Below are 15,287 nucleotides of genomic sequence, written 5' to 3'. Positions count from 1 at the left end.
AGATTCTCTCTTGGAGAGGGAAGAAAGAGGTGCAATAGGCCTTTCTGGGTCGCGTGCTCCCACCCTCTTGTCTAAGAAGAGGAAAGCTCTAAATTAACAGTGTTACTCTCCTAGTGCAGGTTTCCTCCAAGAAGACCCTAAAACAAGGATTTGGGTGCAGTGGTCTACTTGAATGGAGTGAGACTCGATATTATGGTAACAAGCAGGGCGAGCTTCCCAGGGGGTGCAGTGGTAAAGAATTCACCTGCTAGAATTCTCCTGCAAGAGATGCAGGAGACCTGGACTTGATCCTCAGGTCAAGAAGATCACCTGCAGAAGGAAATGGCAACTCACTCCAGTATTCTTGCCTGGAAAATCCCATGGACAGAAGAGCCTGGTGGGCCACAGTCTATGGGGTCACAAATAGTCAGACACGGCTGAGCGACTAAACAACAGCAGGTCACCTTTGTGAGCAAGTGGGACTCAGTCCCCCTAGGGATCCCATAAGAGACTGTAAAACAAACCCAAAGTGGTCCCATCAAAGGGACAGAAAGCTGAGATATTTACAAGGTAGTACTCTGGTCCTTCATTACTTTTCCCTGGCCAAGCACATGCCTAAGGCTAGAGAAAGACGTCAAAAACAGAGAGACTCAGATACAGGAAGCTAGACCATCCACCCAATCTGCAAGTGACCCAGAGGATGGACCCAGGAGACAGAGCTGGGCACTGACCCAGCCATTTGCTGTGCCCACCAAGACTACACACAATGCGAATGATATAAACCCTCCCAAAGATTCAGGGTGCAATCTCCAAAAGAAGGAAGAACAGATGCAGGGAGGTCACAAAATACCAAATACCCATCACACAAGGAATCTAGAACAAATGCAGTTTGTCTGGGTGTTGGCCCCATCTCTGCCATTAAGTAGCCTCTTGGCCTTGGGCAAGTCACTGCCTCCACCCTGGAGACACTCAGACCTTCGTTTCCTCTTCTCTAAAGATCAGCAGAGTATGAACATCTGACATTTCCAGGGACCTAAACCTCAGGATTAGAAATAGGGCTTCCTGGAAAAGAATCTGAAAGAATAAATATATATAAACTGAATCACGTTGGTATACACCTGAAACAGCACAACACTGTAAATCAAATTCAATTAAAAATACATAGATAAGGGACTTCTTTAGTGGTCTAGTTTGTGCGCTTGTGTGTATGTGTGTGCACATGTGTGTACGTATGTATGTGTATATGTGTGTATATATGTGCATATGTGTTTTTGTCTTTTGTGTGCATGCTTGTGTCTTTGTATATGTGTATACCTGTGTGTTCATGTGTGTGTGCACATGTGTGTACGTATGTATGTGTATATGTATGTATATGTGTGTATATGTGTTTTTGTCTTTTGTGTGCATGCTTGTGTCTTTGTATATGTGTATATCTGTGTGTTCATGTGTGTGTGTGCACATGTGTGTACATATGTATGTGTATATGTATGTATATGTGTGTATATGTGTTTTTGTCTTTTGTGTGCATGCTTGTGTCCTTGTATATGTGTATAACTGTGTGTTCATGTGTGTGTGTGCACATGTGTGTATGTATGTATGTGTATATGTGTGTATATATGTGTATATGTGTTTTGTCTTTTGTGTGCGTGCTTGTGTCCTTGTATATGTGTATATCTGTGTGTTCATGTGTGTGTGTGTGCACGTGTGTATGTATGTGTATATGTGTGTATATATGTGTATATGTGTTTTGTCTTTTGTGTGCGTACTTGTGTCTTTGTATATGTGTATATCTGTGTGTTCATGTGTGTGTGTGCACATGTGTGTATGTATGTGTGTGTATATGTGTGTATATGTGTGTATATGTGTTTTTGTCTTTTGTGTGCGTGCTTGTGTCCTTGTATATGTGTATATCTGTGTGTTCATGTGTGTGTGTGCACATGTGTGCTTGTGTCTGTGTGTGTGCGTGCTTGTGTGTATTCATTAACAAGAGACCAGTTCTCTCAGGACCCAATAAGAGCACCAAGCCTCCAAAATTCAACCCCAAAAAATGGAGCCAGAGAAATATCCAGATGCCTCCTCGTTTCTGCCAAGGAGAACATCCCACACTCAGCAGGCAGCCGTCTTGGACTGGTACCCAGCTCTGTCACTGCCCACTGTCACCCCTTACAGAATCTCCATCTCTTTATCCTCAAAGCAGATACTGGTAACTCACCTTCCTCACAAATTCCATTTGGTCAATGGCCAGAAAATAAATGTGATTTTGTTTCCCTAATTCTATTCCTAATTATAAAGATAATTCATCTTCATCTCAAAAAATAGAAACTATCCAAATACACAGAGAAACTTTAAACACCCACAATTCTCATCAGCACCAACAATTCTCATCACTGTTATTATTGCGTTCTACATCCTGGTTTTTCTCCTCTGAGCATGAATGAATGCAGATGTAGTTAATAAAACTGAGGTGCTGGTGGGCATGCTACTTGTGACCCATTCTTTCAGTCACAATGGGTATTGAGCATCTCCTTCAAGTTGTCTTCATAAATGTGTTTCTTAATGGAAAAGCGGTATTGCACTGTCTGCTTGGACATTAATTTATTTACCCCAACTCCAGTTGTCTCCAGTTTTGTATGATTAAAGAAATCATAATGAGATGGCTGGATGGCATCACCGACTCGATGGATGTGAGTTTGGGTGAACTCCGGAGTTGGTGATGGACAAGGAGGCCTGGCGTGCTGCAATTCATGGGGTCGCAAAGAGTCGGACACAACTGAGTGGAACTGAACTGAACTGAATGAATATCCCAGAAAATAAATATCTGAGCACACCCCAGATTATGACCTTCGGACCAATTCCTTAAAACAGAGTTTTCCAGTTAAATGATTAGCACATTTTTAAGGCTTTTGACTATTTTGCTAAACTCTCCTCCCAAACGGTTTATCTATCTTCATTCCAGCCAGGAGTCTATGAAATTTCCTATTTTCTCATTAGCATCATCATCATTATTATTATTATTTGGCTATGGCAGGTGGTTTGTGGGATCTTAGTTCCCTGACCAGGGATTGAACACAGGCCCTCAGCAGTGAAAGCTCCATGTCCTAACCACTGGACCACCAGGAAATTTCTGTATTGTTATAATTATTATTAAAATGTGCATTCGCTAAGTCAATGAATAAAAAGTTATATGTAACTTGCATTTCATGGATCAAAGTCTTTCTTTATTAAGCATGTACTGAGATAGGGACTTAACTGGACATGTCCAGAGATAATTATCTCAAACCTCACAAAAGTCCTTTGAAGCAGGTAAAAGAGGTCCTTTTCGTGACCAAGGAAGCCAAGGCTTGGACATACTTAGGTTCCATGCTGAGCTCTGCCACACTGTTGTGAGTGCTCCCAAGCTCTCTGGGCTCATACTAATGGTCAGAGTCTCTGATGGCTCTGGTGCTCCTCTGCCTCATAACTTTAATTCCCACACTTGAGTGCTCAGTGTTGGACAAGGAAGCCAGAAGGACGCTGTACTGTTTCTCTCCCAAGTACAAAGAAGCCCACCAGCTCACAAATCCTGTCTGTCCTCTGCAGCTATGGTGAGAAACTGGAAAAGACCTTACACCATCAGTAGGTCTTCGACAGACAGGAGTATCTTTCACACAGGTTGGGACTCCAACACATGCTTGTTGAACAAATGAATAAAGGTAGACTCGGTGATTACTATCCATTCATGAACCTGTAGCTCATTCCTCCACCCCCATTTCTGCCTCAGGACCTTTGCACAAGCTGTTCCCACTGCCTGAAAGGTTTCCTTCCCAACTTTTCATGTGGCTAATTCCTGCTCATCATTCAGCGCTCAAAACCCAGGTTAGGACTCCATGTTTTATTTCTTTATGACATTACGCACACTGCTTTCATAGTTCTCCCTGCCTTTGCAATTACTCATTAAGAAGACAATTACCTAAGGGCTGTTTCTCTCAGTAAAGCCATAAACTCCAGGCTGACACAACCTCTATGACCTTGTTCATCACTGTGTCCTCCATGCTTACCCCTTGTCCAGTCCAGAGCAAGCATCCACGAAAGATATTACAGAAATATAGTCATTTGTGTTGTGTCTTTTTAAATTTTTAAATATTTTTTTTAATGTGGACCATTTTAAAAGTCTTTCTTTAATTTGTTACAGTATGCTTCTGTTTTATGCTTTGGTTTTTTGGCCATGAGGCATGTGGGATCTTAGCTCCTCGACCAAGGATCAAACCCACATCCCCTGCCTTGGAAGGCAAAGTCTTAACCCCTGGATCACCAGGGAAGTCCCCAGTGTTGTGTCTTTTGACATCTAAACAATGATAAGACTACATGAATCTTTGGATATGACATCCTTAAACCTACCAATTTAGTATAAAGGTCCTTTATTACCACTGTTTGGAGCCCGAAGAGGTCAGTTAGCTTCTGTTATGAAGGACAGTGTCCCCTTTTTGACTTATGAAGCTTGGACATATTTTTAATGACTCTCCAAAGAAGCGACTGTTTGAGTGCTGGAGATAGGAGTGTTAACTCAGTATTCTTGTGATGCTCTTGAGAAAGACTAAGACTGCTTATCTTGTGTAGTTGGTTAATTAGTTGGGAAGGTAAGTTTTTCAAATCCCCTTTATTAACTCATGAGAGTAAATATCTAGAGTACAGTCAGAACTTCTCCAGTAAAACTTAACTCATTCATTCTCTGTGGGGACAGGAAGGCCATTGACCTAGTTTCTCCATCGTACTTGAGAGAAGCTGAATTGTCATCTCTTTATAATTAATTCACACTTCCTGGGAGTTCTCTGCTAGGAAAGGTCCAGGGGGACCCGATTAAATGAATAATTTGGAATCAACAAGCCAGTTGTTCTTGTTTTAAGGCAATGTGACACATTTGATGATTCTAGATCATTTGAAAGGTATGGGCGCCAAAATTATAAAAATAGAAAAAAAAAATGGCAGCACTAAACTCGTTACAGGTTTGCTGCTCTGTTTTGCCCTCTAAGTGTCAGGACAAACTCATACATCCTAAATCTGTGGGCTTTGAGTAAATATCCACAGAAGGTTCAGAAAGTTACCTGAACTGGGGACCTCTGAAACAAGTCATTGCAATAAATTAACTCAAAGAAAGAAATCTTTCAGAAAACCAAGATTATTAGGTATGGCCAATATCATTTTTTTTTACCAGTTAGGATTCCTGATTTTTCTTTTCCAGTGCCGACTCAAATTCAGTTAAAACAAATATCTCCATTCCAGAAGTCTAAGTCAGTGGATAAACACATTCAGCTCCATCACGCTTGAATACAGGATTCCAAACACCCCTGAGAACAGCTGGAGAAAGCAGATGGGGCGAAAAATTCACCTGCCAGACAACTTCTGTTTCCTCCACTGAATCTCCTCTCAATTCAGTCCATTGAAAGAACACAGGGGGAAAAAATGGGTGTTCAAGTCCCTTGTACTTTTTAAAGCACATGGTATTTATTAGGCATTAACTGGCACACAAATATACGAAACGAGTACTTAATTCTCATCCCACCCCGCCCTTAGCAACATAAAAAGACATAATCGCAGAAAGACACTGACATGACAAACAGACTCACACACTCTTACGTACTTGAACATACGCAGTCTCACATATTACCCTGTTCTCTTTATTAGGGTCAGTTTAAAAAAAAAAAACAATAACTTTTTTTAATCATGAAAGCAAAGCACATTTGAAAGGGAAGGAAAAATGCAAACTTGGTTTTGAGTATCAATAAAATTAAAAGCTTTTGGCCAGCTCCCATGCTGGATTCCGTTTCAGGTTATTACTTAATTAGAACTCCTATTTATAAATAAATAGTACCAGTAAAATATTACATCTGAAGAACCCTGCAATAACGTTTTACTTACACACTTTCTTTTAATACCATTTTCTGCTTTCAGTAACCACAGTTTAGGGTCTGCATTTGCTGCTGGTGTGATGTCTTTGGAGAACGCGCCTCAGTGAATAAGTCTGGCTTCTTCTTTAGGGATGGTGGTGGTGCTTTTGTATCCAGTTTGGGTCATCGGCGGCGGTGATGGAGGTTTGGAAGCTGGGGGCTGGCTTTGTTGTTGTTGTTTTTTTTTTTTTTTGGTTATCAGGACGAATATTTATTTTGGCTTTTTCACAACGCTTGTCAGCACAGAGCTTGCGCCTTCCTTATCACAGTTCTGCCCGCATGTAAACCGGGGCTTTTTAAGTTTTTCAAAGCGAGATTTCCGGTTGGGAAGGTATAGGCCACGTTTCAGCGGGCGGGAAGGACGCGGAGACAGGAGGGCCGAGTGAGATAGGACGCCAGATGGAGTCGGGCGTTATCCTGACCCCACTGGTGGGCAGGAGGCAAACCTGGGCTCCGTGAGGATGGGGAAGGGAGGCCAAGATCAGAGAGAAGCTGGGGCGCAGGGAAGCTTGGCAGAAACATCCCTGGCAGAGGTAGGTAATTTCTTAGTCAAGAGGGAGGGTGGCCAATTTAGGTTTGGGGGGTTGGAGGAGTATTTGAGGGGAACCCCACAAGTACATATCTTGAAACATACTTGCTTCAGACCTCCCCCAAATAAGGGACTGGGTCCCATTAAGAAAATTGAAAGAAAAAAAATATATTATTATTTATTATATAACAACGTCAACATTAACACCAAGACAGGGAAGGACTCCAACTACGCATGAGGATCAAACACTCCAGGAGGCAGGACTTTCTGGAGTCCAAAAGAAGAAATCAGGGAGGGCATCCTGGAGGTGGTGTGATTGTGGCCGGTCGAGGAGGGTGGTGGTCGTGGAGGGGGGCGGGGGAGGGCGGGGACTCATCTCTTCTTGTCGTTTTTTAGTTTTGAGACAAAACAAAGTCACATTTTTTGAATTGTGGTTTCAAGCGACTGATTACATCAGTGTCGGGGTGGGGGGTGTGGGGGCAGGGGCAGTTCTCAAGTGCAGACGTGAATGCAGGGTGAAATGAGACATCTCTTCCGTGGGGTTCTCCCTGTGGCTGTCTCTCTCTCCCTCTCTCTCCCCTCCCTCTGGAAATGGCAGCAGAGGAGCAGGCCTGGCCTTAGCTGTTGTCATTCCACTCTGGAACCATGCCGACTCCGTGCACGGCGGAGTGGTACTGATGCGGGGACAGGGTCCTTGGTACACCGTGAGAGTACAGAAACTCCGACGCCTGAAGGCTGCCTGGGGACTGGAGGCCAGTCTGAGGCCCGCACTGCCTGACCACAGGCTGGTGGGCCACGGAGGTCTGGTGCTGGAACATTCCCTCTCCGAGCTGCGGGGAGCCGTGGTTGGCCATGCTGGCCAGCCGGGGGACCAGGGGCCCCGAGGTGAAGTGGGCGGAGAAGTGCTGATAGGGTAGCCTGTCCATGGGCTGCACGGTGGTGACTGTGCAGCTGCTGTATGAGGACATACTGGGCCAGGCGTTGCAGCTAATGTCCTCCAGGCTGGGCACGGGCTCGCTGGGGGGCGCGGAGCTGGCGTACATGCAGGCCTGCCGCTGGGCTGACTCTGTCCGGTAGGAGGCACCCAGGCCCTGCTGCTGGGGGTAGCCAGAACGGTAGAAGGGGTCCTCCTCGCTAGGTGATGTCTCCATGTAGGGCTTCTTATAGGGATGGTCTGTGCTGGAACATTCTTCATCTGTGGGAAGACAGGACGACAGACACCCATGAGGCCAGGGACCAGCCACCCCACAGCTCAAGGCTGAGACAGCCATTTGGCCCAAGGATGGAAGGATTAAGTCTGGGAGATGATTAGCTCCAACCTCCGTTCTGATCATTAAGGGGATGGCCTGTCACGGCTAAGACTTTGGGGTACGGAGCCCTAGGCAAACAGTTTGACCTTTCCGAGCCCAGTTTCTTTTTTAAAAAATAAATTTCAGTGTATTCCCTCAGAAGAACATTAATGCAATTGTTATAGAAGATGCTTTGTATAGTTTCTAGTAAGCTGGGGAGATTGAGCTCAGCTTCTTCACCTATAAAATGGAAAGAGTCATAATGGCACTAGAAAGGGAAGCTCTAAAGAAATAGGAAAATATAGCTTAAGTACTTAGTCCAGAGCTTGGTACAAGGAAACGTTCAATAAATGACAATTATTATTATTCTCTTACTCCCCAGCATGTAAATTTCAGGAAGGCAACATATGGTCTGGAACACCCACCACTATCTTCCCAGAACCTGGGGCTTATACCTAATAACAATAACAACAGCATCAACCATAACAATAAAAACACTACAGGGCTTACTGTCTGTCACCGTTCTGAGTACTCTTCATGAGGTCACCCATTTAATCTCAACAACCCCATGAGGTGTGTTTTCTTAGTATCCTCATCTTACAGACGAGAGAAAGGAGACACACAGAGGTTGAGAAACCTGCCTGATGCACCATGGTGACCTGCATAGGAAGTCCAAAAAGGAGGGGATACATGCATATGTGAGGCTGATTCGTTTTGCTGTACAGGAGAAAGTAGCATGGCGTTGTAAAGTGACTGTAAGGAGAAGGGGATGACAGGAGATGAGATGGCTGGATGGCATCACCGATTCGATGGACATGAATCTGAGCCAACTCCGGGAGATAGCGAAGGACAGGGGAGCCTGGTGTGCTCAGTCCACACGGAGTCGCAAAGAGTCAGACATGACTGAGTGACTGAACGACAACAATAATAAAAAAATCTTGCCCATGGTCCGCTATGGCTGATAAACAGCGGAGTTGGGATTAGCATCCTAGGAATTTGATGATAAAATCCGGGCTCTTCAATCCATGCTAGACATTAAGACATGCAGCAAATACTTCTGGAATGGATGGAACAGTGAGTGGACAGACAGATTCATGGATGGAAACTGGAATGAATCCCCAAACCCCTTCCTGACATCTCATGTGAACAAGGGCCTAGTTAGGATCGGTGGAGTTGGTAATGGACACAGTAATTGGTACAGTACAATTACTGTGTCACCGTTTCCTCGCCAAGCAAGTCACTTCCCTCCTGTGGGCACTAATTAATCCCTAAGAGAGAGCAACGGATAGAGAGTTCTGTCTCTGAAAGAGGGTCTCCCTTAACTACTTTGGGGTCACCGACCCCCTTGGGTTCTAACAAAAGTGTTGGGCTCTCTCCTAGGAAAAAAACACTGAAGGACAACATTTTGAGAACTGTAGGCATAGACAAAAGCCATGCATACAACTTCAAGGGGCTCAAAGACTCCCTAAGATGCAGACCTCAGTTAAAAAACCTAGACATGCATGAGCCTGACTCTGGCCCTTTTACTTAATATCGGTGGGATACTACCAAGGTATCTGCCATCTCTGGGACTCCTTTTTACCATCTTCAAATCAGAGTCAGCAATACTTACCTCACTGCGCAACTCAGGCATAATAGTATCGAGCATGGAAATCTCCTGTATCCATCACCCAGGGCAGCTCGTGTTGCCAGGGTAACACCACCTGTGTCCTGGCAGACCCCCTCCGTAATAACACACCTCCAGGTGTTTCCTTCAGAGGAAGCAGTCCTAGGGAGTTTCTACTGAGGCATAAACCTCACACGGATTCATTCCTTGGCTGGGATTTTACTCCCCAAGCTGGAGATTTTTCTTTCCTCACTTCCGATCTCTTTCTAATGAACAACACCAAGAAATATGCCGATAATAATTGAGAACTAGACTTAGAAAACAGAGTCTTTTCCCAGCTGTGCTGTCAAATGGTGATACGGTCTGGGTAAGCCACTCTATCTTTCATGCCTAAACTTTACAATAAAAGAACATACTTGCCTCTTAAAAAAAAAAGTCTATATAAAAAAAAGGAAATATGCCATGTTTGGGGTGTGAAGAAAAGTGAAACCCTGGGACACTCCCACACCTGTGAGCACAATGATGGTTGATGGCAGGACATAGGACTAAATAAGGAAGGAAATAAGAGCTAGAATTTATTGAACACCTACTAAGTGACCTAACTCCAATCTCACCGTCATTCCTCGAGGTGGCTGTTCTCATTCTCGGCTCTAAGAGGCAGAAACCAAAGCTCAGAGAAGTGACCTGCTCAAGGCCATGCAGCTGGGAAGGAGTGGAGGCTGGAATCAAAGACATGACTAATTCACTTTGCCGACCGCACCTTGCCTCCAGCTCTCTAGATTTCTCCTATCCAATTCCACTCCTTCAGCCTCCCAACAAATACTGACTGAGCCCTCACCAAGCCCCTACCAGGCGCTGGTCAACTGCTGCGGTCCTGCTCAGAGCACATCCTTGGCCCCTCTCCATCCTCCCCCATCCAGGGGCAAGGGAACGAGGGCAGGACCTACAAAAGCAGGAGGCTGACACTGTGATGAGCAGGTAGTCCTTAGGGGTAAATCTTCAAGTCAGTCTTCTCCCCCCAGTAAGTCCCACGGCTCAGCACTGGACTATAAGCCAAGAGCCCATGCCAACTAGGGTAGCTTGGATGTGGGTTCCACCCAACACCTCCACTCTCATCATTCTCCAGGTGATACCCCCAGGTACCTCCGAAATCTCCCCCCAAACGTGTATCTTCACATCTAGGTTGTACCCATCTAATAGCAAGCACTTATTTTCAGCTAAACTTTCTGGGACACATCTGGGACCCATAGGATACTCAAACACTGGTCCCCAAAAATTGAAAAATGCAATCATCTTTCCTCCAGGTGTTCTAGCTACATGATCTCAACCATCCAGATGTTTGAAGACATCCAGATGAGCAAGGGTCCATATTTTTCACTTTTCAACCCAGCATTTTGGGGGCATCTTAAGGACACTGCTACACACCATTTATTTATTTATTTTCGTCCTGGCCACCTCCTCCTTCAATTCCTTCCCTCCATTCTTCCTTCCCTCCACCCCTCAGATCCATAAATCTGAATGTTTCCATTGTTGCTGGAATAATAACCTTTGGGTTTTCCATTTAACCAGGGCGTTCCCCTTTTCAATAATAGAAAGTACAGCTGCAGGGTACCCTTGGCAAGAGAAAAAAAAAAGGCAAACTAACCAGTCCCAAGTTTCTGATCCCCTTCCAGATTGGTTACAAGTAAAACAAGGAAGGATAATATGAAAAAGGCCAGAGCCACATTTTTGAAAATTGTAAAATTACACATTCCAAGGCTTAATACTCCAAAGATCTGATGCAGAGTCCTAAGAAAAACTTGATGCTGGGTTATTGACGGAAACAGGACTTAAGCATTCTCCAGTTTCTCTTGATCCTCATCATACTCTAACAAAATTCCAAAGCCAGGATCAAAACTTCACGCTGGTCACGATAAATGCTTGGGATGTAATCTCTGTGTTTATTTTCGTGATGGCTTGGTTTCTATCTTTTTATTGGAAGCCTGATAACTGATCAACAGCAAATACATCTGTCCCAGCCGAGTCCTGCTTATCTTCCACAGTTGGGGGAATGGGCTGCAGTCAAAGGTCAAGTCCTTGATGAGATGAGTCCACAGCTTGCTTTCAGAAAGCTGTATATGGGTGGTCAATTACACTTCAAATGTCCAAAACCCAGCTGAGTCCCTTGGATAACAGTAAAGCTCTTCCTGATTCTTACCACCGATCACCACACCACATCGTGAAAAACCCTAGTGCCTGGCATGTTTCCGGATGTTGTTGATTCTGGATAAAATGGCTTTAATGATGAAGCCAGGATACAGATTTTAGGGCACTGAGTTATGTCTCTTGACTCACTGGATACATAACCTTGGGCAAACCCCTAGACCTTCAAATCTCAGATCTTGTTTGTATTATACACAGGGTGCTAATGTGCTAAGTCACTTCAGTCGTGTCCAACTCTTTGAGACCTCATGGACTGTAGCCCACCAGGCTCCTCTGTCCGTGGGATTCTCTAGGCAAGAATACTGAAGTGGGGTGCCATTCCCTTCTCCAGGGGATCTTCCCAACCCAGGGATCAAATCTGAGTCTCCTGAGGCTCCTGTATCAAAGGCAGATTCTTTACCACTGAGCAGTCAGGGAAACCCATTATACATGAAGATGATAGATAAATTTCATGTAGGAATTGAGATAATAATAGTGCAGTCTAGTTTCTATTTTCCTTGTATTTAAACTAAGTATTCCAATCTTATCTGTCCAAGTAATACAATTCTACTCTCTTTCCCCTCTTGGAAGACTGGATAGACGGCTCTGTGAAGGTCCTCCAATACTGGAAGGTATTTGGGTGAACTCCAGAGCTAGGAAACTCATAAAGCTAATTTCAAATCTCTGATCCCATTGAGCAAAGATTTTCACCACTGCCAAACAGGTCACTTCCCTTGCTGATGGAATTCATTCAGATGAAAGATTGTGGGGGAGTCTTCACAGATAAAGACACTGGACGCAGAGAGATAAAATGCCACTCCTTAGCTGAGTGACCTTTGCCAAGTCAGAAGTAGAACTCTAATTCAGGCCTTATGACTCTGAACAGTGCTCTTTCTGATAGATGGCCCCAGCCTTTCAGCCTTCAAGAAACCCACTGTGTTCAGAGACTATGAACAGGTGGTAACCTTGATTCTTTGGATGGATGAATGAATGGATGGATGGATGGATAGATGGATGGACAGATGGATGGACAGATAGATAGATGGAAGGACAGATGGATGAATAGATGGATGCGTGGATGAATAGATGGATGGGTGGATAGATGGATGGATGGGTGGATGGATGGATGGACAGATAGATAGATGGAAGGACAGATGGATGAATGGATGGGTAGGTGGATGAACAGATGTATGGATGGACAGACAGATGGATAGATAGTTGGATGGATGGATGGATTGGTATGTTTGTGTTTGTCCCCATGGTGTTAGCTCTTAACCTTAAAGTAAAAAGAACTTGGATGGTACTGTGGGAAGACTGGGAATCAAAGACTCCAGTTCAAATCTCAGTGAGTCACTATCCAAAGCCATGGGATGTACTGACTTGCTTGCTATCAGTCTCCCCCAGTGAGAATACAAGCTTCCTGGGAATAGAGACCTTTGCCATCTCTCTCCCCTTATCTTCAGCATACAGCACAGTGCCCGGTATAAAGTGTGCCATTAATATTTATTTGATGACTGCAGCCTGGATTGGCCACTCATCAGCCATATAACCTTGGGAATCTATCCCAAGCTCTTATTCCTCTATTTGCCTCCTATTTGCCACAGGGGTGGAAGGCATCTCCTGTGACTCAAAGACTACAGGGAGACTCCAGTGAAGGAAAGGGTGTGGGGTTGCTCTAAAAACCAAGGAGGCTGAGGAAATGCAAAGCCCTTAACGGTACCCAATTTCACTCCCCTTTCCTTCTCAGTATCCAGTGCAGTAACTGGCTTTGCTAAAACCTTTATTTGGGTCGCCTCTGGTTTCCAGTGCTTGGGGAGGGCTGTCAGGGTGGGAAGGAGAGAGAAAGACAGACAAGTGGTCTCCCAGGCCCGGGTGAACTGGATGTGATTGAGTGGCGTTGATAAAACACTTTCCCAGCTTTTTTAGCTCCTCCCATCAGGAGAGATAGTTTGGAGACAGCTGGGTCCAAACACAAGGGGCCCCCCGGCTGGCCTGGTCCTTTGACATTTCACTGGGGCTGCCTCCTGGGCCGGTTGGAAAGGAGACAGACAATGAGGGGAAGTCAGATAGTGGGGCAGGCAGGGGCCAGGGTGGGAGAGAAGCCACCCATGGAGTTATCACTTAACGGGAGTCCCAAACTGGAAGGAAACCTCGGCTGATTCCTTATCGCTTTACAATGGAGGCTGATGATGAATTGCTTTTTGTTGTCTCCGAGGCAGGCAGGCAGGACAGATGGAGCTTGGCTGGAATGTTCTCTGTCCCTAGGAGCTGTCTTTTCTGGGTGGAGGGAGGCAAGAGGGGCAGAGGTTTCTGCAAAGGTAAAATGAGCCCTGCACCCCAAGTGCACAGACCTCAGAATGAATCAGGGGCCGGAGCTGCTTACTCGCTGGGTGACTCTGTGCCAGTTATTCCATCTCTCTGAGCCTCAGGGTCAACATCTGTCAAAGAGGGGGCAATCCTTCACCTTGTTATCTGCAACCAGTCGCAACGTCCTGACTCCTCTGACATCTCCAGCTCTTCTCCACACTCCTTGGTCTGAGCCATCACCATCTCACACACCTTGGAGCCTATGAACCATCCCTGGCATCAGTTCAATCACAGCAAAGGGACTGGCTCAAAACAAAACCAAAATCACATCCCTCATGGATTCAAGCCCCTGCAAAGGCCACCCATCAGTGTTAAGATAAAATCCGAACCCTTCAAAGTGGCTCACAAGGGCTAGCATTGTGCTGCTCCCTGCCTTCCTCAGCAGCCTTCTCTCCCATCACTCTTCCCTGTTCTGTCTTCAAACCATGCTGGCCTTATGTCCACTCCCCCAGTGAGAGGGGCCTCCCCATTTTCCAAGGGTCTGCTCTTCTCTATGCCTAGACACCTACTTGGCTCCCCAATCTCATATATGACACCCACTCTCCATAGACCTCAGCTGAAATTCTTCCCTGACACCCCACTCTAGTCCAATAATCCACTTGGCTGTTTTTTCTTTAATAACTTTTTAAAAACACTTATTTATTTGGCTGTGTCCGATCTTTGTTACAGCATGATGCCCAGATTCGGCTGCCCCGTGGCATACAGGATCTCAGTTTCCCAACCAGGGATTGAACTCACGTCCCCTGCATTGGAAGTGTGGATTCTCAACCACTGGGCCACCAGGGAAGTCCCCCACTTTGCTTTCTGTTAGCACTTTGTGTATCTCCATAGCATTGGATTTCCACTGCCATCAAACAAGTCAGTAACAAGTCATAGTAATGTCTGAACTGCTTGAAACGGTGTGCATTTCCCAGTCAGGGCAGCTGTGAGCTCACCTTCAGTAGAGGACTTATAGGTACCAGGTTCTCAAGTGCATCACCGGGATTATCTCATTTCATCTCATGACAACCCTGCAGCGTAAGCGCTACTGTCCTCCCCTATTCTGCAGAAAAGCTGGCTGAGGCTCAGAAAGCTGAAGCAAGTTACCCACCATCATGCTGCTGGGAAGTATCAGCTGCTGGGGGAGACTGCAGTGGACCAGCCACCAACTCCAGCTTTCCTGGGGGCCACCTCAAGTCGATTCCAAGCTCACGCAAGGATCCCAGCAAAGCACCACGTGCAGGACAACCACTCCCATCACCCAAAGAGGTTCACAGCCTTGCATTCAAAGCCTTCCTCCTGTATCCTCCAGGAGTGCATTTCCAAGGATGCTGCTATCAATATCGAACCTAAAACAGCACCCTGATTCTTTGTAACTAGGTCTGGCATCAATTTAATTGAAAGAACTCTTTAATTCAAACCTGTGAGCTCTT

At 45.4% G+C, this 15,287-nt stretch overlaps 1 protein-coding gene across 1 annotated transcript in view; it reads right to left on the bottom strand.

Moving 5' to 3' along the window:
* Window positions 1–6,800: 6,800 nt before the first annotated feature.
* The window catches only part of TBX5 (T-box transcription factor 5), a 49,937-nt gene continuing 41,450 nt past the window's right edge, over window positions 6,801–15,287 (bottom strand). The window contains exon 9 of the mRNA XM_061384915.1: window positions 6,801–7,627. Within this exon, the coding sequence (XP_061240899.1) occupies window positions 7,050–7,627 (578 nt within the window). The 3' untranslated portion in view covers window positions 6,801–7,049. The remainder of the gene's footprint in view (window positions 7,628–15,287) is intronic.

The sequence above is a fragment of the Bos javanicus genome, chromosome 17 (genome assembly GCF_032452875.1).
Source record: "Bos javanicus breed banteng chromosome 17, ARS-OSU_banteng_1.0, whole genome shotgun sequence".
Taxonomy (NCBI): Eukaryota; Metazoa; Chordata; class Mammalia; order Artiodactyla; family Bovidae; genus Bos; species Bos javanicus.
The sequence above is the reverse complement of the archived record's forward strand: the minus strand, read 5'-3'. Positions and strand labels throughout refer to the sequence as shown.